Source organism: Columba livia, chromosome 1, assembly GCF_036013475.1.
Source record: "Columba livia isolate bColLiv1 breed racing homer chromosome 1, bColLiv1.pat.W.v2, whole genome shotgun sequence".
Lineage (NCBI taxonomy): Eukaryota > Metazoa > Chordata > Aves > Columbiformes > Columbidae > Columba > Columba livia.
This window is the reverse complement of record NC_088602.1, coordinates 135,634,584-135,655,842: the sequence shown is the minus strand read 5'-3', so window position 1 is coordinate 135,655,842 and position 21,259 is coordinate 135,634,584. Positions and strand designations below refer to the sequence as shown.

General features: G+C 40.3%; 2 protein-coding genes across 4 annotated transcripts in view; one reads left to right on the top strand and one right to left on the bottom strand.

The window, feature by feature from the left end:
* Positions 1–1,960: 1,960 nt before the first annotated feature.
* SPX (spexin hormone) lies at positions 1,961–11,566 on the top strand. Of its 3 annotated transcripts, none has more exons than XM_065032168.1 (6): positions 1,961–2,544; positions 3,467–3,547; positions 3,683–3,740; positions 4,805–4,867; positions 5,497–5,583; positions 7,829–11,566. In XM_065032168.1, the coding sequence occupies exons 1-6, from the start codon at positions 2,539–2,541 to the stop codon at positions 7,879–7,881; spliced, it is 348 nt and encodes a 115-aa protein (XP_064888240.1). In that variant the 5' UTR covers positions 1,961–2,538; the 3' UTR covers positions 7,882–11,566. The 3 variants fall into 3 exon arrangements, with proteins under 3 accessions (XP_064888240.1, XP_064888247.1, XP_064888232.1); XM_065032175.1 differs by lacking the exon at positions 1,961–2,544 and adding an exon at positions 2,552–3,096 and having other exon boundaries at positions 5,545–5,583; XM_065032160.1 differs by lacking the exon at positions 1,961–2,544 and adding an exon at positions 2,552–3,096.
* GYS2 (glycogen synthase 2) overlaps positions 11,567–21,259 on the bottom strand; it is a 41,536-nt gene continuing 31,843 nt past the window's right edge. The window contains exons 12-16 of the mRNA XM_005507062.3: positions 18,382–18,508; positions 16,524–16,619; positions 14,848–15,011; positions 13,574–13,654; positions 11,567–12,478 (exon numbers count right to left, since the gene is read on the bottom strand). Coding sequence (XP_005507119.1) covers positions 12,263–12,478; positions 13,574–13,654; positions 14,848–15,011; positions 16,524–16,619; positions 18,382–18,508 — 684 coding nt within the window. The 3' untranslated portion in view covers positions 11,567–12,262. The remainder of the gene's footprint in view (positions 12,479–13,573; positions 13,655–14,847; positions 15,012–16,523; positions 16,620–18,381; positions 18,509–21,259) is intronic.

Genomic DNA, 21,259 nt, shown 5'->3' with positions numbered 1-21,259 from the left:
GGTATCTCCAGAGGGGAATACAGTCCTTATGTCTTAATGCTCTACACTGTGTGACCAGAGAGTTCTCTTTGAAGTCCTATTTCCCCCTACTCTGTAAGCGTTCCTAGTCAAAAGCAAATAGTGACATTTTAGGTGCCCTAGGGATTATATGCTTTTCCACAAGTTTTGGGTCTGTTGCATGCCCTGTGCCACAGACTAAAGTTACATGTGTATGTCTCAGGTGCCCTGGATGGTCTTTGGGCAGCATAGCCTGTCTCTTTCTACAGGTTGAAACTAAACACTTCACTCTTAGACACCTTAATGCCATTGAGACTTCTGATGTTACAACATGAAACCCATCTAATTTAAGAGGATGCTGTCAAGGTCCTTCATTTGCTGTTGAGCTGATGGTGGCCCAACGCTGTGATAATCAAGTTTAGGTTTTGACATGTCTGACTCAGCTCCCTGCTGCCCTCCAGGCAGCCTCAAACAAGCCCCGGTCTCTACAAGGAGGTGACTGGAACTCTGGCAATACAGCCAGGTTTGGAAGAGGGAGCGAGACTCCAGCGACACCAACTCAAATCAGCTTTGCAAAGTGGTCAAAAGACAAGAAAAGCTGAAGTTGTCTTTCTGCGGTGTGGTAACAGCATAAATCTTTCTTCATGCTTCCCATTCCCTTCCCCTTCTCCCCAGCTCCAATGGAAGGTGCTGAGCTGGTTTTCTTCACGGTTTATTTTGTGTTAACTTGTCTCATTCCAGTGTCAGGAGAACCGGGGATAATTTCAGAGCCAAACACATTCTGTTTTTTCAACCACAAGGACAAGCCTTGTGAAATTATAGCAAAAGTAGGGGGTTAATTTTCACAGGCTCAGTTGCATGTTTTGATTCTGGCCTGTGATCTGTGCATAAAGAGAGGCTCTAAAGTAACTCCAGGAAAGAACAGGTGAGTAGTTTTATCTTTTCCAAGCCTCTGCTTGCTAAATGTCTCCTGGATGCAATGCAGAGCCCCCTTCTAAGGCTAAGGGTTAAACGTCATCAAGAAATGTCTCTGATCTGTCAGAGCAAGAAGAAAAGAGCAGAGAAAATGTAAACTTCACATTGAAGTAGATGCAAGTAGAATCCCTTCTGCTGGCTAGGGTGCACCGTGGCATGGCCTTTTTAAAAGGATAGAAGTATGATAGCAGCTCACAGACATAACAAGAGCTGCATGAGGCCAAAATCTGAACTTCGCTCTCATTTCTTGCATCTTTATCAGAGTGAGCTGCAGCTAATGCCAGTCCTGTATGTTCAATGAATTATTCTGTCTGGCATGAGCAGAAAACAGAGCAATATCCTGGCAGAAACAGGAGAGCAATTGCACTTTCATTAACAATGTGCTTCAGAGTAGTCTCCACAGGCACATTATGTCAGGGAAAAGCTCATGATAAGCCTTACCAGTGACTATCTGCACAATCCTCACTCAGACGCCACATACAGGAGCATGTATTTGTCACACATACCTGTATTTTTGTCACACCACAGGCTGGTCGTGTTAGTGAGGCTGCTGCAGTAAACTTTCTGTTGGCCAGCCTTGTAATCAGAGAATTTCTAGCTCCCTGTTTTCTTTGCTTCCCTCTCTACTTCCCTCTCCCATCTCACAAAGGAAAAAAATGAAGGAGAGGGAAGTTCTGTACCCTTACTACAGAACCAGCAAGCCTAGACATCAAGGATGGTTAGCGCTTTGCCTGAGGACCAAACTCACTATCCATGACTGCGATGAGTCCAACAATCACTTAGAAGTAGGTTATGGAAATGGCTTCTCTGATTCCCGCTTTCTGCCTTTCTTCTGTTTACTGCTCCACTGTTTGACCTATTCAAGCCCATGATCTGAGCTTTTACTCCAACCAATCCATGAGACAGAAAAGTGTTTCTGACTATGAGGGGTTGGGGATTTTTTTAGTGGTTTGTTACTCAGCTTTGTAATTTTACTTTTGCATAAGAAAATTAGATAAAAGAGATTGTTAGAGAATCAAACAAGAAGCTGCATCTTCTAAAGGTATGCTAGGAATAACCTCAAGCTACCAACACTGGATAAGTCACCTTTTTCTTGATGGTGGCATATTATGACTGGAGAGTAGTTTGCTAACTTTTCCAGCTCCCACAATGGATAGCAATCTGATATACGTTAGATTATTCTAGGTAAACACTCATCATCCATATTAATACCTGCTTCTGGCTGTGGTTATCGATCATCTAGCAAGACGGATGACGTACTGCAAATGCACAGGGCTGATGCTCATGCATTCAGAAGATATTCACCTGGCTAATGGGGTGCATCTCCAAGTGTATCCATCTTTCAATCATTTCTCTGACTTCCTGCAAGTCCACAGGTTTCCCTCAGGAGTCATCAGACCTTCTGCTTCTCCATCTACACGGTTGACAAGAGATCCCTTTAGACTCCTCCATCCTACCACAGAAGGGGAGGGTATCTTCACTCTGAAGATTTAAAAAGGGAACCCCAAACCTGTGGGAGACATTATCCCAAGAAAAGAAGACTGAAGATTTGCCACTGAACTAAATATGAAGGTGAGTGACATTCTTCTGGTATGTGAGAAACATTTAGCTTGCAATTTATACTTTTTAATGTGAGTACAATATTCAGGAACTGGAGGGGGGATTAATAATTCTAATTTTAAAATAATCTGAGAGGAATATATACATAGTTCTATTCAGTGGGCTTGAAACAACTGCATTTAAAAAAAATTATAGCACAATGTGCTCTCAAAAAGAGGATGAAACAGACCACTGCAAATCATAACATTAAATGCTGTCTGTTGCCCATCACTGTTATCAGTGCATGAATAACAACTTGGTCTGTGTGAATAAAGAGATACAACTTGTTCACAGAGGATTCATGCTCAATGCTTTCATTTGCATGTGCTACATCAGCGAACAAACTCCAAGAATCAAACCCCTCTCGTGACATGTGTGTGATCACAGTTGATGCAAATAGGATGTTAAGTTTAAAAACTTTTTTTTCCTGAGGAAGTAGTGATCTGTTCCTTTGGCTGGTTTGTTGGTTACTTTGGGATGGCAAGTCCACTACATTTGTGTGTTGGCCGAACTCTAGCATTCAAGGTTTGGTTAAATCGAGATATACTTTATAATGTCTTTCCTCCTCAGTTTGTAAATTACTCTCATTTCTGGAGGATCTAATGCCCTTGTAAATAGAAGCACAAAAGGTGCTTGCCTCAATGGCAGTTCTCACCAGTATGGAACCTTATAATGAATACGAGCAAAGAGAATGAAGTATGTTTGATTTGACACTCATCCTCCCGTCAGATGACTGTGTATCGAAGCTGAAATATCCACTGAGCAAGAGAAGGTTTGGCAGCAAAACAGGGAAAAAGGAGGGACTGGAAGTACCCTCACATTTAGATTTTAAGTTGAGAGGATCTACAGATCTGGAAGGCTTTTCCTGCACGTCACGGTTCTTTGTTGTGCACAGGCACTGCGCAAACTGACAGCCCCCGCAATGGCACTGTTCTTGGCAGCGTCCTTCCTGTCCTTCTCCTGGAGCACACCTCAGGTAAACAGCTCGCTCAGGCTGAATGTGCAGCACCCATGAGCCTCACAGGTTGGTGCTGCTTAAGTATTTGTACCAGTTAGTAATGGCATGCAACACTGATGTATGTCTTTTCTCCTTTTTTTTTTTGGCAAAAAGGCTCATTTCCAAAGGAGAAACTGGACTCCTCAGGCTATGCTCTATTTGAAGGGTGCACGTAAGTCATAAATTCTTTCCGTTTTGGGGAGATAACTTTCTCTGCCACTGTATTATTCCTAACCTGCTGGGCTCCACACCCATGGAGGCAGAAATTCTGAGGCCTACAGGGATGTGCTAATTGTTATTTCTTGTCTCTGAAACAGTGGCATTGCCAGTATTATTATTATTTTTTTAAGGAAATCAAAATGAAGAAAGCAAGTGTTGGAAGAAGAAAAGGAAAACAAAGTACTGAAAATGTATAGAGTTTGAAGCTTGATTGTAGACCCTATAGGGAAAGGAGTATCCTTATCTGAAATAACCTTGAAGGGAGTTGAAGACACACGTGGTATAGTTATCATTCCTTTTTCTCACTCAGACTTTATTAAAACATCTCCTCAAGCCATAGGAGAACACACATTCCTATTACAACATCTTGCGTTAGAATTGGTATTAAGACCACAAGCAACATCTTCTGAAGAGAACTTGGATGCCAGTGTTATCAATATTGTGGTGTTAAGGTTCTGCAAATGACCTTTTGAGTTTCTATTGTTAGACTAGAGTTAAAGCAGCATTAAATATAAAGACAAAATTTGGAGCCAAAGAGAGATTTTGTCCTTTGATGCAAACACACAAAATTTAACAGAATAATTAATTAAAAAAAATGCATAGGGAGTAATGAGATTTTATTATTCAAGGTTTTCTTCACAGAAATATCCCTTTAAAAGGCAATAGTTCATAGTCCAGCAAAGAGACAGAAGGCTCTTGACTGCACAACAGTTGAGGGAATTGTGAGGAAAAGACAGTAAATTCCTTCCTACATACAGTTACTACAGCAGGTTAATACAAGAATGAGAAGTGCTGCAACACCAGTTCTATCGATTGAAGTATGTCTTGAGTGTTACTGTTCAGGATGGGCTATCGCTGGTTTGGAAAGACCCCAGGATGGACTTATGCCTCCCATTTTACACTTGTGGAAGCATCGCTGTAATTTCGTATTTTGAAAAGACTGCTTTAGGGATTGCAAAATCGGAATTACAACAGATACAGGAGGTTGTTTTCACCTTTTTCCCATGGCTTTTGTAGAGGGACGTCGATTCGTCTCAGATGAGAGCCAGCGAAAGGATCTGTATGACAGAATGCAGCTTGGTAAGTACATGTGCGCAGGTGTGTGTATCAGTCTTTATGGGAGAAATATGTGGAAACTGGAGGGTGTTCTCCTGGTATTACATTGACTGTAGCAATTGAACTCCCTTTTGTTGGTTCCTTCATTCTGAGAAGAACATAATAGACACTGTCTGACTTTCTTGTGCACCTGTGTGACTTCATTTACATGAGTGGTGTTCCAGGCTGACCTGGCTGTTAAGTGAGATTATTATCAGTGCCTTTAACGTTCTTTTCCTCTGGAAATATTCAAATCAATTTATCAATTGTGCTGAACTGACAAATGACAAAAGTAGACAATATTAATCCATGCTAGACAATGTTTCTGGAGGAAACAGGATGTTGTAGCAAAGTGAGGAACATACGAAAAAAATAAAATGTTCTTTTTCCTTTCAAAGACACTTTAAAACAGCCTCCTTTTAAAAAAGATTGTTAGACTCTTCTGTGTTAGATATTTATCAGGCTGAATTTGAGCAGAGAATATTATATAGAGAAAGAGACAACTATTTTTTTTCCCTTCGTGTCTCTAGTAATAGAGATAAAAAGCAAAGAACAAAATAAATAGATGATAGTGAACACTAACAAACCATGCTTCTCTGATTTTATTATTCTAGAAACACGCAGCCAAAACACAAATCCTTTATCTCTTTCTGAATCTGCAGCACTGTTCCTTAGTTCCTTACGGAAATCACGAGAAGAAGGTAAATGCATGTTTTGTCTTACCCTGACTTTTTTAAACAAGGTTTCTCCGTATTTAATTTACTAACAATTTAGTAAATCGATCTAAAAATCCTGGTTTGAAATGAGGTGTGATTCCACAGAGTGCACTGTGTTGGAGTGTACATTTAGACAGTGCACATTGTATTAGGATGTGCATTTACACAGATTAGAAAATGAATCAGACAAATGATAGTAGGTAAACTATTGTATATTCAGCTTCTAATTTGCTTTTCAGATTTTTATTAGTTTAGATTCAAGTGAATAATTATTTTGAATTGAATTTACCAAAACAAAACTCTATTGGGCCTCCTTTTTCTGCAGAATATTGTTTGCTTATGAAATGCTCATTCCTCCACTGGCTCTTACATCCTGAAAAGCCCCAGCAGGAGAGCTGTGAGATTGACATCGGGCTCCTGAGAGCTCTGTTGCTGGCACAGCTGACAAGGGGTCCCAATGCCATTTAGAGCCAGATCCCTGAAATATCCTGAAAAATCCCAAAATTCATTCATGTGTTCCCAGCCTCCCAGAGATACTGTCTAACCCTCCTGTCTCTGTCCCCTCACCACCTGCTACGTGCTTCCGTTTCTCACTTCAGAACCTCAGAACCCACATCTCTCTTTCACAACACCCCACAGCAAAATCCAGCTTAATAACTCGTGTTTCCTCATCTCCATCATGCATATTGCACCCCCTTATGTAAAGGATCCCTGCCCTGTGCTCCCCAACTCCCTCACCCTGGTATAGTTCACCCTTCCTCCCCAGACCAGCTCTTCTGCAAAGCCATTACCCTGCAGCCCCCGTCATCTGACAAAAACATACAGCTCACCAGGCTGAGACCCTCATCGATGCTGTCCATGTCCTCTGTCTTTCTGCCTTTCTCCTCTTCAGGTACATAGAATACTTTTTGGAAATGGAGCTGGGGACAGGGAGCTTGTAAAAGGAGGATACACCCTGCAGTGCTGTGGAGAGTCTGCGCTGTGCTCAGGACCCTGGGTACCAGGGAAGCTGTTGTAGCACATAAGAGCCCAGGAATTTGTCTAAGTTATGCTCTTGCCCCTTTGGTTCAGGGCAGGGAGGAACAGAAGGTGGCCAGAAGCTACCTTTGTCTCTTCTTGTCCTGGTTGTGAGTTCCTCATTCAGACTCTTAATTTCTGCCATAATGGCAGGAAGACAAAGTGCTTTACTCGAGTTAGGAAATGTGAAGTAAAACCCTAGTAAAATACAAGGTAGTTTTGTACCTTTGACATGGTTGACTGCTAAGACAGCTCTATTACTGCCTAATCCCTTCTGATGTCATCAACAGTGTGTAGTAAATAACTGCCTTGCCATTGCTGTGTTATCACCTTTCCTTAGCTATCTAAAGTTTGCAGCTTTCCTGAAATGAAAAGAGGGTGTGAGAAACACCTTATAGAACTTACGTGGTGTATGTATAGATATACTGGAATCACAGGAGTCTTCTTCACTTCCTAAAATCTCCCACTGTATGTCATGTAGCGTGCTCAGGTTTCTCTTCCCTGCCCTGGCAGAACTCCGCTAATCCCAAAAATTCAATGGCATTTTCAGGGAGAAATGAAGAATTAAAAATAAACATAGTGCTTTGGACAAAATCTATGCAAAGTTCTGAAGATAAAACAGTGAAACTGTCATTTGTGTGCTAACAATAAGAGAAAATCCTCTGAAGTTCACCATTCATGAATTTTAGTGGCATTTTCCTGCCTGCTGTTGCTATTGCATAGGAGACTGTGGACAGTAACAGTCCTCTAAGCAAACAGGTGACATATCTGAGAGAGCTAAGCAGAAATGGCAGCTTATTTGAAAAATAATCTATGTAAAAACATTGCCAGTAGTGAAGAACAACACAGTCAAACCTGGGTAAGCCCTGCACTTTCAGAAGATCACTTTTATGTGATTTTAGAATCCACTTGACTGAGAGAAATGCGCAAATAAAGAACAAATACATTATTTTCTTCTGCATGAAAAAATTGTGCCTTGTACTAAGATATTTCTTTGGATGTGGTTTTGTCTTTGTTCCTCAGCAAAGAGAAAAATTTTTACATTTAAAATGAAAGAAGGTATGATTATTTCTACAGATGCACGCATGTCTTAGCTAAGCAGTCACATCACACTAGGCCTGTACGTGAGAAACACCTATCTTGTGAAAACTTTGGCTGACTGAACTTTCCTTTATATACAGCTTATTTTTCCCCATTGTGCCTTGTCTTACAGCTGAAGAAGAAAACAGAGATCACCCTGTCCGCTTGACTCTATCAAATTGGTGAAATATTTCAGATTTCTTTAGCATTTGTATTGCTTATACCCTGAAATCATGATTTGTCTAAAAAAGAGTATTTCATCCATCCTCACTTAAGTTCCCAAAGGGTGACATATATACTCATTGTGACATTTTGAATGCAAACTGAATAAACGTTACTAGTTCAAATAAGGAAATTATTTGTAAATTTTCTGCCTTGTTTAGACCACTTTGTGTGTGCCACAAAAAATTTAAAATGCACTGTACCATCTTACCTGAAAAGATGAATAAAACTGTCTTTCTGGACAACTACTTCATTAAAAACAATTTTTCAGTAGTCTTTGGGAAACCTTTTACCACCTTCCATCCAGCTGTATATGGAAGCCTTTTCATCTCTAATAAAAGTAGATTCCTTCACCACTTCACTGCTGGTCCTGCAAGTTACTGATGATCAATAAAGTCAGTGAGATATTAAAACAATCCGGATCTCTCTGACTGCAAAGCAGATGACTTTTGTGTGTGTGTGCAGGTATCTGTGACCACAGAGAATAGGCAACAGCACTTACCTAGACCTCTGTGCTGCCCCAGTTACACACATGCAGAAATATATACTCAGAACAATCCCAGTGAGCCAGTCCCACCACATAAATACAGTATGGGGACAGGTCTTACAGGGTGAGGCCCTCACTAATGACAGTGGCACACAGACCCTGCTGCTGCCAGGAGCTGGTGGTGGTGTTCTAGGTACAAATCTGGTGTCACGCATGACTGCAGGCACACAGAATATTAATTTCATCGCTATTGTACTTTTTTGTCGGCCTGGTTTTTGAGTTGCAAAACTGGAATGAACCATAAATTGGTTAATTATCATTCCATGATGATAAGGATATATTTAACATTATTGATGTAGTTTTGTGGTCTTTCTTACTGGAAAGCCCTCTGTAGTTCTCATGTAATTAAAAAGTAGCCACGTGATTCTTGCGTGCAAGCAACTATGTTGTTTTTTTTTAACCCTTAACCCTAGTCGTGCTCTTCATCTTTTAATGCTGCTTTCCTCTGATCTTTCTCATGACATTGCTGATTAATTTTGTTAACTCGCACTAACTATGATGTTGCTTCTCCTCGACACAAACAAACACAGCTCAAGGAACAGAAGAATTAATTTCTGTCGTGGGACTACAGGTACTCCCAGTAACTGTTTATAATTTGTATCATTTCATGGAGGAATATAACTGCAGAAATCAAAATTGCCCTTGTTTGTTCATTTTTAAGCGCTGATATATCTTTCAATAGCAGTATATGTTGCATGACAGAGTGCATTCATTATGAACTTCATCTAAAAACAATGGTATCCACCAGAATATTTTCATTAATTTAATTGTTCTTTGTTTCAAGCATACTCTGAAAAGCTCAGGTGCACCTACGTTGTTTTTCAGCATATTTTATAGTAAGATCAGTCGGTGCTCAGACAAAAAGTAGAAGGTGTACACATCCTTTGGTTTACTAGTTTCAAGAAATTCATAATACTCTAAATGTCCCAGAGATACAAAAAGGGTACTAATCACATGCTCAGTCAACTGATTTTTGAATGTATTCCTAATCTGAGATCACTATCTTAAACAATTCTTTACAAATATCACAAAATAGAATAAACGTTCTGCCTTGTTGATGAGCTGTTTGTGAAACCGTAATGTTTTCAATCTGGCGGATAATTGCTTGTGTAGCGGATAGCTGCTACTGAGCTTGTCAGATGTCAGTCGCTGACAGAAATGTGTGGCATTTGAGTCAGGCAATCTGTCGCCTTGACTGATGAAAAGCCAGTCCCTCTCACTCCAAATTCAACAGGCAGAAGTGTTTTGCTGTGGTTAAATCACCCTGCTACTGATGGCTGATCCTGGCATTCAAGACAGAGCTAAAATAAGCCCAGAGGCATGAGGGAGAGGTCACTGGTCACTGCAGGGCCATTCCTGAGAAGAATGGGCACAGTATTCATGTTAGTCAGATCTCAGAAGTTTGTCACTTTCTGTCACCAGGCAGGTGCTCAAAGCATGTGACCGTGCTGAAACAAACACAGCTGGGTTTGTGCCAGATATCACACTAGCTCTCTGCTCTTCCCAGGGAACTTGAACCATAAGCCCATCTAAGAGAACCAGCAACCTGGATCATACATGTTGCTTATTTTTGCCCTCTGGGACTTGTCCAGAAAGAACTAGCGTAGCTGTCTTAATGCAGCCCTAGAAAAACCTTTCCACTTTACATATTGTCTGTGTCATGCCTCCACCATTTAGCAATATTTACAAAATGGGTGTAGTGATCACATTTTTGAGCGCTGCAATGAAGCTGGGTCTGGAATGATGATCACAGTATCACAGTATGTTTGGGATTGGAAGGGACCTCAAAAGATCATCTAGTCCAATCCCCCTGCTGGAGCAGGAACGCCTAAGTGAGGTCGCACAGGAACATGTCCAGGCTGGTTTTGAATGATAAACAGATGTTCACCAGTCTGTGGCCCCTAGGACATTTTTAGGCAAAGGAAGGAAGTGCTGGAATTTGGGGTGAAATGCTTTTCTTCAGTACAACAGTGCATTAAAATACAAGCAATAACTTTCAATCAATATGCCCTTTAAATGTTATTTTCTTGGGACTCTCAGCCATTACATTATTTGACTCCTCAAGGGAACTTTAAAAGCACTTTGGGGAAGAATACACATTTCTAAACTCACAAAATGCAGTTGTTCTCTACTTAGTAAACTGTACGAAGGAAAACTATTTGCACTACCTTTGCTTTCACTACTTTCATATGAAAAATAACTACTCATTGTTTTAATACTTTTAAAATGGCTAAAAAATACTGACTGCTTTTAAATCCAATTCCTTTTTCGCCACAAAAACCTGAACTTGTTTTCTGAGAGTAGTTATTCTTTCAGGTATACAAATCAGCTTAAGAATGAAAGCCCAGTTTTAAAACTAATTTTAGGTAGCTGAAAATACAGGCACCTAATCACTTTTATTCTATATGGCCTATAGTAAGAACCATGTCATCAAATGTTGGTTAAGTGTTTGAAAGGTAAATGTCTAATCAAAGCTGGACATCAAGGCTCCCTGGGGGGTTGACAGTGAAGATAAATACCTCCAAAGGCTGTATCGTCCTACTTGCTGAAGAACAGGCTGAATCAATTCCCGGAAATGTCTTTTCTTGAGCAGCATGAGAAATTCTTGATGCACAAATTTCTAAAATAAAAGATGAATCTCCTTCTTCATGTCACAATCTACTTCTGAAGAGCATGTTCAGACCCTCTCTGCACCTCTAGGAACTGAAATACTTTTGAAAGCTTTCTGTAAGGCAAATGTCTAGTTCTCATTGTGAGGTTCAATTATTCCGCGAGCACTTCAAATTTCCAGGTGCTTTTTGAAATTATGTCTGTGGAGCAGATGTGTTCTTGGAATTCTTTTAGCATCATTTGTTACAATTAGGTCTCTTCCAGAAGAAGTGGAATAGACGATGGGCCAATGGGAAGAACTAGATTTACTCATCTTTTAATATTGTCACATTGCTCTACGGTACGTAGGTTTGTCTGCAGGGGAAGGTGTTACGTAAGGAAATTTTTTCATTATCTGTAACCAAATCACATTTATTTCCTCCCAAACTAGTTTATTAACAAACATAGAATCAGAGAAAATATGAAAATAACAAAAGAGGCATACCAGAGGAATCAGAAAATAAACTGTCTGCTGTTTATTGTGGGGTCTAAACGACTTCAGAAAGATGTCTTCATTTGCCTCTAAAATTCCAATACCCACTGCATAAGACTTCATATTATTCCACAGGAAGTATGTTTTACCACTGGATCAAGACACTTGTGTGCTGTAAAAAAAATATTTTAAATGATGTACACTTACAATAAACAGCATAAGGAAAAAGAAAGACCATTTTCTTTTCAGTGTTTCTTTTTTTAACCCTGCCAAGGCTGCCCCAGTGTAACACTTTTTTCTCTAAGTTTTTTGAGCTCTGTCTTAAAATTCCTGTTAGTTTAGGAGGGGAAAAGGGGCAACATAAATGAAGTGGGAATACATTTGGGACACCCATATTGAAGCTACTGGCATAGACTATGATTAATATAGATGATTATGTAGACAAAGGTATGATCTGCAGTTTGTATAAGCTTCTGACGGCATTGTCACATTGTCTAGGTTTAAGCTTGAGAAATCCCTTCTACCTCAAAGGGGCACAGAAGAATTGTCATTTAAACTACTTTCAAGGTGAAATATTAGGCTCTCCACAGTGTGGCTCAAGTAACACTTAAGATTCCCCTAATTATATCACCCTGTCCTCGATACAAAGCTTGCCAAGCCTACAGGAGAAACTGTCGAACGGATGGAGAGGCCCTGCCAGGGTGAGGGCTACAAATTCAGTTCCTGTATTCTCCATGCTGCTTCTTTTTTCCTTGCGGCAATACTCCAAGGGAAAAGGGAGACTTGATGTTTTGCCTGTCCCTTTCAGCTTCCTCATCCTCATCATATCTTTCTTCCTCATCTTCATCTTCACTATGGTGAGGGCTGGAATGCTGAGAGACAGAAGGTGATGGTGGCACTGATGAAGGCCTGGGGTACCTGAAACCTTCCGTCTGATAGAGAGAGAAGCAAGGTGTGTATATTATTGCAGTGTTCCTCAACCAGTTGTATACAACAATTTAAGGCTATCAACTCTTCAAAGGAAACCCATTGTGGGATGTAAGCTAGACCTGCTCTGCATTCCAAAATTCAACTCCCTTGAACCCAGAACCCCTCAGTCCTTTTCTACCACTAAGTACATGCTCGTATGACAGTGATCTTTAGCCTGTGCCATAAAAAAATATGCTGCCCTTCCAGCACTGCTTTTTGCAACATATGGCTATCTTTATTGAGCCTTAAGACCATCAACAAAACATGAAATCCTTCTGTACTCTGTAGTGAGAATCTGCTTATTGAAATTCAGAATTCAGTCCGAAGTTTTAAAACACTTTTCTAGTTATAATGCCAATATCTGCAAAAGCAGAACCAAGCAAGGGGTTTTGGTCTGAGCCTTCTTTCTCCTCCTTATTTAAAAAAAAAAAAAAAAAAGAGCTGGTGTCTGGAGGTTTGGTTTTAAATAACGTGGTTCTTATATTGGATCTGAACAGCTTCCCTTCTTTAATTAGCACTAATATGCACTATGAAAGAAGTGTTTGAAGATGTGCCTTTAAACTGATCCTTTGCAGCTCCAGCCACAGACTCCTCCTCACATACCATGCTTAGATGAAAGCAATGTTTTGCCTCGTTTTCCCTAGAACAACCTTTCACAGCTCCCTTTCTATTTGGTTTGTGCAGAACCACAGCATTTATCAGAAGCAAAATTAGTAGCTGCCACTCTTCTAATAGAGATTTCAAGGGCCAGTTCCTTAGCTGGTCTAAAGTGGCAAAATCCCATCCAGTTCTCTCTATTAATAAATCACCTGAAGAACTAACTGTTCCTGTATCGTACCTGGTACCCCCAGTGTTTGCACAACTCCTCACTGGAGCCTGGGTCTATAACTTGTTGAGCTTTTAACTATGAATTCCGACTTACCTTCAGTTAAAACTTGCTAACTCTCTTTTCTCTCTTTCTTTCACACACACATGCACACACACTGACATACACTTTCTCCCTCTCTTTGTAAAGTAGCTAAAATGCAGATGAACTCCTCTCCAAAAGCAGACTTTACCTTTGGTGGAGCACTTGGTTCCATCTCAAATTTATCTGGAAATGTTCTGCTGAGGGCTAAGTGCCTGGCATGCATGTAATACTGCAACATAAAAGAGAAAAAGCCTTTACAAGTCAAGGAAGTCTTGTGTAGATTTAAGCTGGAAGAAAAAGGAACATAAAATGAGCATCTTCTAAAAGATGGTGATGAACAAAGGCTAAACATGCTTTCAGCTAAGGAGAATCCAACTAATATCGCTGCTTGTAATGAACACATTGCTGTGAAATAGTGAGCCACCCATGTTAGACTCACACTGGAGTAGAGTCTGAAACAGAAGCTGAATAAGGTTTCTGTAAGAGTAAGATTTATCAAGATGGAAATCAGCACTTGTTTCAGTCAGTGTAGTTCTTATTGAGTGATAGGTGTTATTTAAACATCAAGATAGAACTGGCTCTTTTTTAATCAGGCAAATTCACATCTTTAAGTATGCATGTGTACGCACACAAACTTTGGACTCATCCTTGCACAGGAAGCACGTGTAACAGTTGCAGAGAAATAACATTAATGAGTTTACTGAGGCCTGGTATTTAAAAATTCGGAAAAAATATGTATGTATTCACTATATTCATGATTCTCCATCACATGCACAGAAAAAACTAGGTTGTTGTGTCAGGGTCTTATGCTGTGTTGGGAACCATACAAACAGAAAGGTTCTCACACAGATATCAGAGCAGGACAATGTCCAAAATAGATACAAAACTAATACTGGCACATCAACTTCTTTGCTTCTGTGGACTTGAGAATACTGCTTTGCTACTTGTCTTCTTAGAAGGTGGCACTGCAGTGTTTTCTATGTCAAATTAAAACCACTATTTTGCCTTTAAAGATGTAGATTGGGAGTGTTGAGGAGACACAAGGCCCAGAAGCATTTTAGGTAGAACAGGTAGGATTGTTGAAAGAGTCCAGATTACTTTGGAGCATAAATCCTACTTAGTGTAGGGTTGCCAATGTTGTCAGTGGCACAAGATTTTTACATTGTCTTTAGTGCAAGGAGTACAGAGACCTCAGTGTGACTGGCTTCTGCTCCAGTCTATTCAGTTAAGTCATGTTTCTTCTTGCCACTGGAGAATGGAAGCATTATACTGAAGTGTAAAGGCAGGCTTTGCCTTTTGTGCCTTTGAGTGGTGCTTTTCAGAACAGACATGTCTCCCCGTGTTGTAGGATGATGCTGAAGACTGTTAGTTAGACCTATGTGTTTGGAATTTTTAATACCTCTATTACATATTTTCACACACCCTGCCTAGGTATCTCCAGTCCAACAGATCTGAGAGCCTCTCCGTTCGGTTTCTTTGGATGATCCTCTGGCGACGGGACTGCTGACAAAATCCATACAGGAACTGAGTCAGCTGGTTGCATGATTCATCAGGTGAGCGGAACCTCCTATCAACTATGTAGATGCCTGAAGGACACAAAAAAGGTGAAGATGAGTAGAACTGAAAATGGGATATGACCTCCCATATTTCCATTCTATTTTCTGTCACACAGTCTTACAAACATTACATGTATTTTATGTTCTTTTTAATATTAGAAGGCAGCTATAACTGAAACAGTTGCTACTATTCTGATGGAATGGAGGGCTGCAGAGAAATAAGTGGGTTTTTTGTTCAGTTTCTTTTTTCGATTTTCTTTACCTTTCAGGGTGAAATTCAGCAAGTTATTCAAAACTCAAAGGCTTTGTTGTTGTTGTGTAAGTGTGTCCAAAAGGATTCAGGAGTTCGTTTTTACCTCCCATAATTTAAACAATACTCACTGCTTAAAAAAATAATGCAATGCATTCCTAGCTTGCAGTAGAATTTACAAGTGTGGCTGGTCAGGATCAGCTTGGAGGAGAGAGGCTATGTTTTCTGTAGAATCACAAGTGTTTCCATAGAGATAGCTAACTCGCTTACATTAGTCGATACACAATTCTGGCAGAGAGAGGGCCAAGGTAAATTTTGCACCTACGTAGTTTGTTGAGATCAATACTTTATTCTTGCCACCTTCGTTACACTGGGGTTTGGGGAAGAAGAGAGTACCAGACTTCGGCTCTCTTGATGGACAAGGCAGACACACAACTACCTTAACTGAAGTGCTCGGTGGCCCCTTGGAATGTACACTAAGTTATGTCAATGCTCACATCTCTGTTTTGGCAGAGAAGAGCAAGTGACCTGTGCTTTCGGTCTGTGACCTTTCTGAAGACTCTCACAGACATGCATACCCAGGGAGGCGTAGCTGTATTTTGCAACTGGCTCTGCCCTGGCCCCTAGGTCAGGGCACAGTTGGTACTAGTGTGGAGCTGTCATTACCTGGTTGTACAGACAAGCCAAGGTACTTAGAAAGAGGCCTTAGTTTGGGCACATTTTCAATATTGTCTTGGCTGCCCTCCTCCTTCCTACACTGCAATCATGAACCATTTCTAAGCCTTTAAGAGCAGATTCTTATTTGTAAGTAGGTTCCTTTTATTTTCACAGGTTTATTTTATTACTGTATACATGATAATTTACTCTTTGTTTAGTGGGGCAAGTTTCACTGGCCTTGAAGTCTCAGGACATCCTTCTTGGACCATTCAAAGATAAGTAGATTTTGACTGCTTCTTTTGGAGGGCTTAAAGGGTTACACTGTAACCAGAGGCATTAAAGAGAAATGCTGGGAGACCCCAGGGTAGGTAGGAGAAGTGATGAGTTTGGAAGCATAAAGCAGACAAAAAGTTAAAGGAAGACAAAAGAGAGAGAACCTGGAAAAGGTTTGGATAAATATGAAAGCTTAAATAGCCTATTCAACAGAACAAGATTTATAGAGCTCCAAATATATTCCCTCAATGAACTCCATTGCACTAGTGAAAGCATGAAATTGAGGGGTAACAGCATCATTGCTGTGCTTTTTGCTTTCCGAACTCAGAGGTGGTATTTTGATACGGTGTTAAAAACTTTACCATAAGCCGCTGGGTCAGCAACATGTTCCCGCATGAAACAGCCAAATCCAGAAAGGTTTGTGGTTACGCTGGGAATGCCCATCACGGTACATTCAGCTGCCAAAAGAAATGGGCAAAAAACATTTCAGGGCAACATGCTTTGAATGGTTTCATCTTGAGAGAACATAACACTAGAGCTGCTCTGAAAATGTCAAGTGAAAACTATTATGCTTTGTTGTGGATTTGGAGAAAAAGAAAGAAAGAAAACGAAATTTTAAAGAGAAAATTTCACACTGTTCTTGCAAACGTCTCTTTGTGTTTCTCAACAGCTAAACTGAAAAATGTCTGGGAAACCAGAGTTGAAACAGAGAACCTAAATATCTGGTCTGGACTGTTTGTTTGGATTTTAAATTGAAATCTGTTGTACACATATATTCATTAGTTCACAGCTATCTACAAAACTGAATCTCCTGCGTGGAAGAGTCTGTTAAAGTTTGTATTTTGAAATTCATTGTTTGTAAACTGGTCTGTATAGCAAGAAAAACAAAACAAAACAAGACAAACCCCATCATTAACTTAGGACAAAGTAGATGTGGAACTAGTTTTATAAAATTAGAAAATGTATGCATCTTTTGTAGTTATTTCTGTCATAGCTGTGAGTAAGGATAACTGTTTGCTCAGGCTTAAAGTGTCTTTGCCTATTAACTTAAGCCTAACCTAAGATAGCATGCAGGTAAAATAATACTCCAGTCTTTAAAATGCTGAAAGTCACCTACATAGCCTTCATTATTATGAGAATAAAACTAGTGTCTATAAAATAGAGCTATAAATCTACCTTAAAAAAGTCACCTTTTGTTTCTGGGAGAATAAACAGGTATTAACAAAGAGAATCACTTTTGCATTAGTAATGGAGAAAGAAACTACAGTTCTAACTAGTGTAAATCACAGATTTCCTTGAAACTGCTACGTGCATGTCTAATTTTTCTGTCCTGGTTTACTTTAATGTTCACTTCAAAATCATCCCTGGCTGTCACACTTTCTTTATATCTTAGCTGAGATTAGAACAGGAAGAGAAACTGCTGGAATGCAAGACAGTTGTCTTACATGGAATTGAATAGCTTTCTTACTTGGAGAGAAATATCTCTGGAGAACAACTAAATCAGCAAAATTTCTATTCTGATTCATTGGTGTACAACAAATGGCCTTCAGAGAGGCACTCCACCTTTCAGATGTGTATCAAGACTACAGAAAGTATTTTGGGGACATAAAAAACCCAGGCACCTAGGCTATGATCTTCATATGTATTCAAGTTCATAGTTTGTACAGATTTCATCAGGTGTTAAGTGGCTTTTGTAAATCGGGGCTTTCTATATCTTCAGGAATTTCCATTTAATTCTGTGAGATTCTTTACCATTGCATGTATTTGTGGCAAATATTTTAGATATGGTGCTACATAATTCTATCAAACATAATTGTTATCTTGAATTAAATCCACTGAAGTTACATTGACCAGTAGTATCAGATTTCTTGCCCACTTTTTCAATATGTACATTTCTCTAAATCTTTTAAAATCCTTGAATCAAGTTAAGAATTAAGTATAAAAATGTTTTTATTCTAAAGCCACAGAAAATCAAAAGATTCCATGTTAGTATGAGAAAGGGCCCAGCGCAGGGACAAATGTGAGTAATTGTCAGTTGGTAGATGTCATTTTATACCACCTTGGCCCCAGATTTTGCCAGCATTAGAGACCTTTGCACTGTAGGGGAAACAGCCAAAAGAGATTTTTCAGCATTCCAGAAGAAACTGGCTGCAAAGCTATTCTGCATCAACAGAATGGATATTCATTTTTCAATATTAGTTAAGTGTACAGATTGCTTACCTGGAGTGTAACCCCAGGGTTCATAGTATGATGGAAATACACCAAGGTGGCAGCCTCTGACAAACTCCTCATAGTCCAAGGGCAACAACGGGCTTGTCGAAGAAAGAAACTCTGGATGCAGGATCACCTGGATATTCAAAACTTACATTAGAGGTGAAAGAAAACTATCATCAATACATTTTAATTATCAATAGGCTTAAGCAATTTTTTTCACTCTGGTATATTCCTAAGTATATGGACACGTCCTTTGCCCACCTGCTATCTAAGTCAATTCCTACACTAAAATGTATCCTGTCTGTGTGCAATCTTGTATCTTGCCTGTGTGCAATCTTGTCCCAGAAACAGTACTGATAATGAACCCTTTTTCTGGACCGATCTTCAGCTTCATCAAGGAAGACCATGCACATTTAGAATTATGCTGATGGCTGTGGCATTTAGCAATACTCAATTGGTTCTCTTGGCCTGTTGTACCAATATAGAGCATTGGGATATCTTGTTGCAGAGGAGGCCTCAGGAGAATACAGCACTTCTGAGATTCACAGCACCCAACTGAAATATAGGAATGCTTATGGTCCTCAATGGATCTCTCAAGAACTGAGAAGATTTTGAAACCAGACATATTACAGCCTCATTATCACAATCCTGTGCCTAGGGTAACTAATCTTTCTGAAAGACAAAGCTTATTAACTTAGGCTAATGTGCTGCTTTCAGGACCTGAGCTATTAATAATTTATCTGCATGACTCTGCAGGGCTTGGGGTCACTGCTCCCTATTCCATTGCTATGTCGAGAAGTGCCTCGTGTGTGTTGTCCAGTCTGCTTTGGGAGGAAGAAGTGTGAGGGAAGGGTTTAATGTTCTCTAGGCTTTTTCCCCCACAGAAATATACTGCAGCCATTATTCCATGTCAATAACATGCTTTTATCCTTTCTTAATAATAGAGTCATGACACTCATTTGAGTAAATCAGCACATGAATGCATTCAACCAGTAAATGGGCTGTAAACTCATTACACAAGGTCATTTGACCCCGGTGAATCAAATAAGATTTTCCACTGACATTGCTGAGGTTATTTTTCACATCCAACTCTATGTGTGGATATATCATACATATCAAAATTAATTTCTATTTGAAATTTACAGAATTTTTGTTCATGACATTCAGCTCATGAAATATTAAGCCTGTTCATGAAGTAGGTAATTTTCCAGTGGTAATGAGAGCTTTATACAAACTTGACATATATTAAACCTAGCCAAACAAGTCTCCTGAGAAGCAGGAAGAGGTGTCCGCAGTGTTATACGCCATCCTGCTTTCTAATGACTTCAAGCAGTTAGTTCTGAGGATTTTTTAATTACATTTATATACAGTGCATCCTTCCACCCTACTTTTGTTACATCTTCTATATTATTACCATATTGTGTTCTGTGTAGACACAGGCTCAGCAGAAAATATGTGAAGCCAGGAAGAAGCAAATAATAAGTTGAGGAAAATGTTTACTTGGTTATTGTCATGGCATTTAAAGCCGAAACACTGAGAATAAGCGATATGTCCTTGTCAGAAATACTATGGACCTGTCTTTATAAAGAAGCTTTGGAAGACAAAGAATTTGCAGTTTTAGGTTTTACTTTGAATAGGTAGTCATAGTTAACAGAGAGAATGATAGAGATTGGTAGATTTAAGAAAAGCTTTGGCAAACTTGTGATGAGAGCTGATCATTTCTGCGATCTGGCAAGACAGACCTGTAATCATAGAATGTCCTGAGTTGGAAGGGACCCACAAGGATCATCGAGTCCAGCTCCTGTCCCTGCACAGGACAACCCCACAGTTCACACCATGTGTCTGAGGGCCTTGTCCAGTCTCTTCTTGAACACTGTCAGGCTTGGGGCCGTGACACCTCCCTGGGGAGTCTGTTCCAGTGCTCCACCACCCTCTGGGGGAAGAATCTTTTCCCAATGTCCAACCTAAACCTCCCCTGGCACATCTTCCTGCCATTCCCTCCATTCTGTCTCTGGTCACCAGAGAGAAGAGATCAGTGCCTGCCCCTCCTCCTCCCCTTGTGAGGAAGCTGTAGCTGCCATGAGGTCTCCCCTCAGACTCCTCCAGGCTGAACAAACCAAGCGACTTTAGCTGCTCCTCATACAGCTTCCCTTCCAAACCCTTCACCAAATTTGTAGCCCTCCTGTGGACAGTCTCCAGTAGCTTTATATCCTTTTTATCCTATGTTGCCCAGACCTGCACACAGTGCTCCAGGTGAGGCCGCACCAGTGCAGAGCAGAGCGGGACAATCACCTCCCTGCCCAGCTGGCAATGCTGTGCTGGATGCACCCAGGACACAGGTGGCCCTCTTGGCTGCCAGGGACACCGTTGGCTCATGTTCAACTTGCCATCAGCCAGAATCCCCAGATCCCTCTCCACAGAGTTGCTTTCCAGCCTCTCGTCCCCCAGTCTGTATGTACAGCCAGGGTTGCCATGTCTCAGTAAGTAAGGAAAGGATTTATTTACATACACTGAGCTTCAACAGTTGATGTAAACATGAGCACAGCACAAACAGGAAGCATTTCAGCTCAGGATCAAAGCCCTGGTTACTTTCTACATTCAAATGCTGAGTGTCAGGGTGCTGCTCTTAAGAGGTGAACCAATACTGCAGAAAGGGCTGTGCTCAAGCTCTTGGTCTCCAATTTTAACTACACAAATCTATTACAGAGTTTTACATCTGGGTGCAAATGACCTGTGGCACTTTGTGGATTTCAGGAGTAGTAGCTCCTCATTCAGTACAAGAGGCAGCAATGAAAACCGCTCCCTAACATCAGGTTTCTAACTTGAAATTAACTTGGTTAAGCAGTAACTGAGGATATCTGTGAAGTGACCAGTTGTTGTTCCT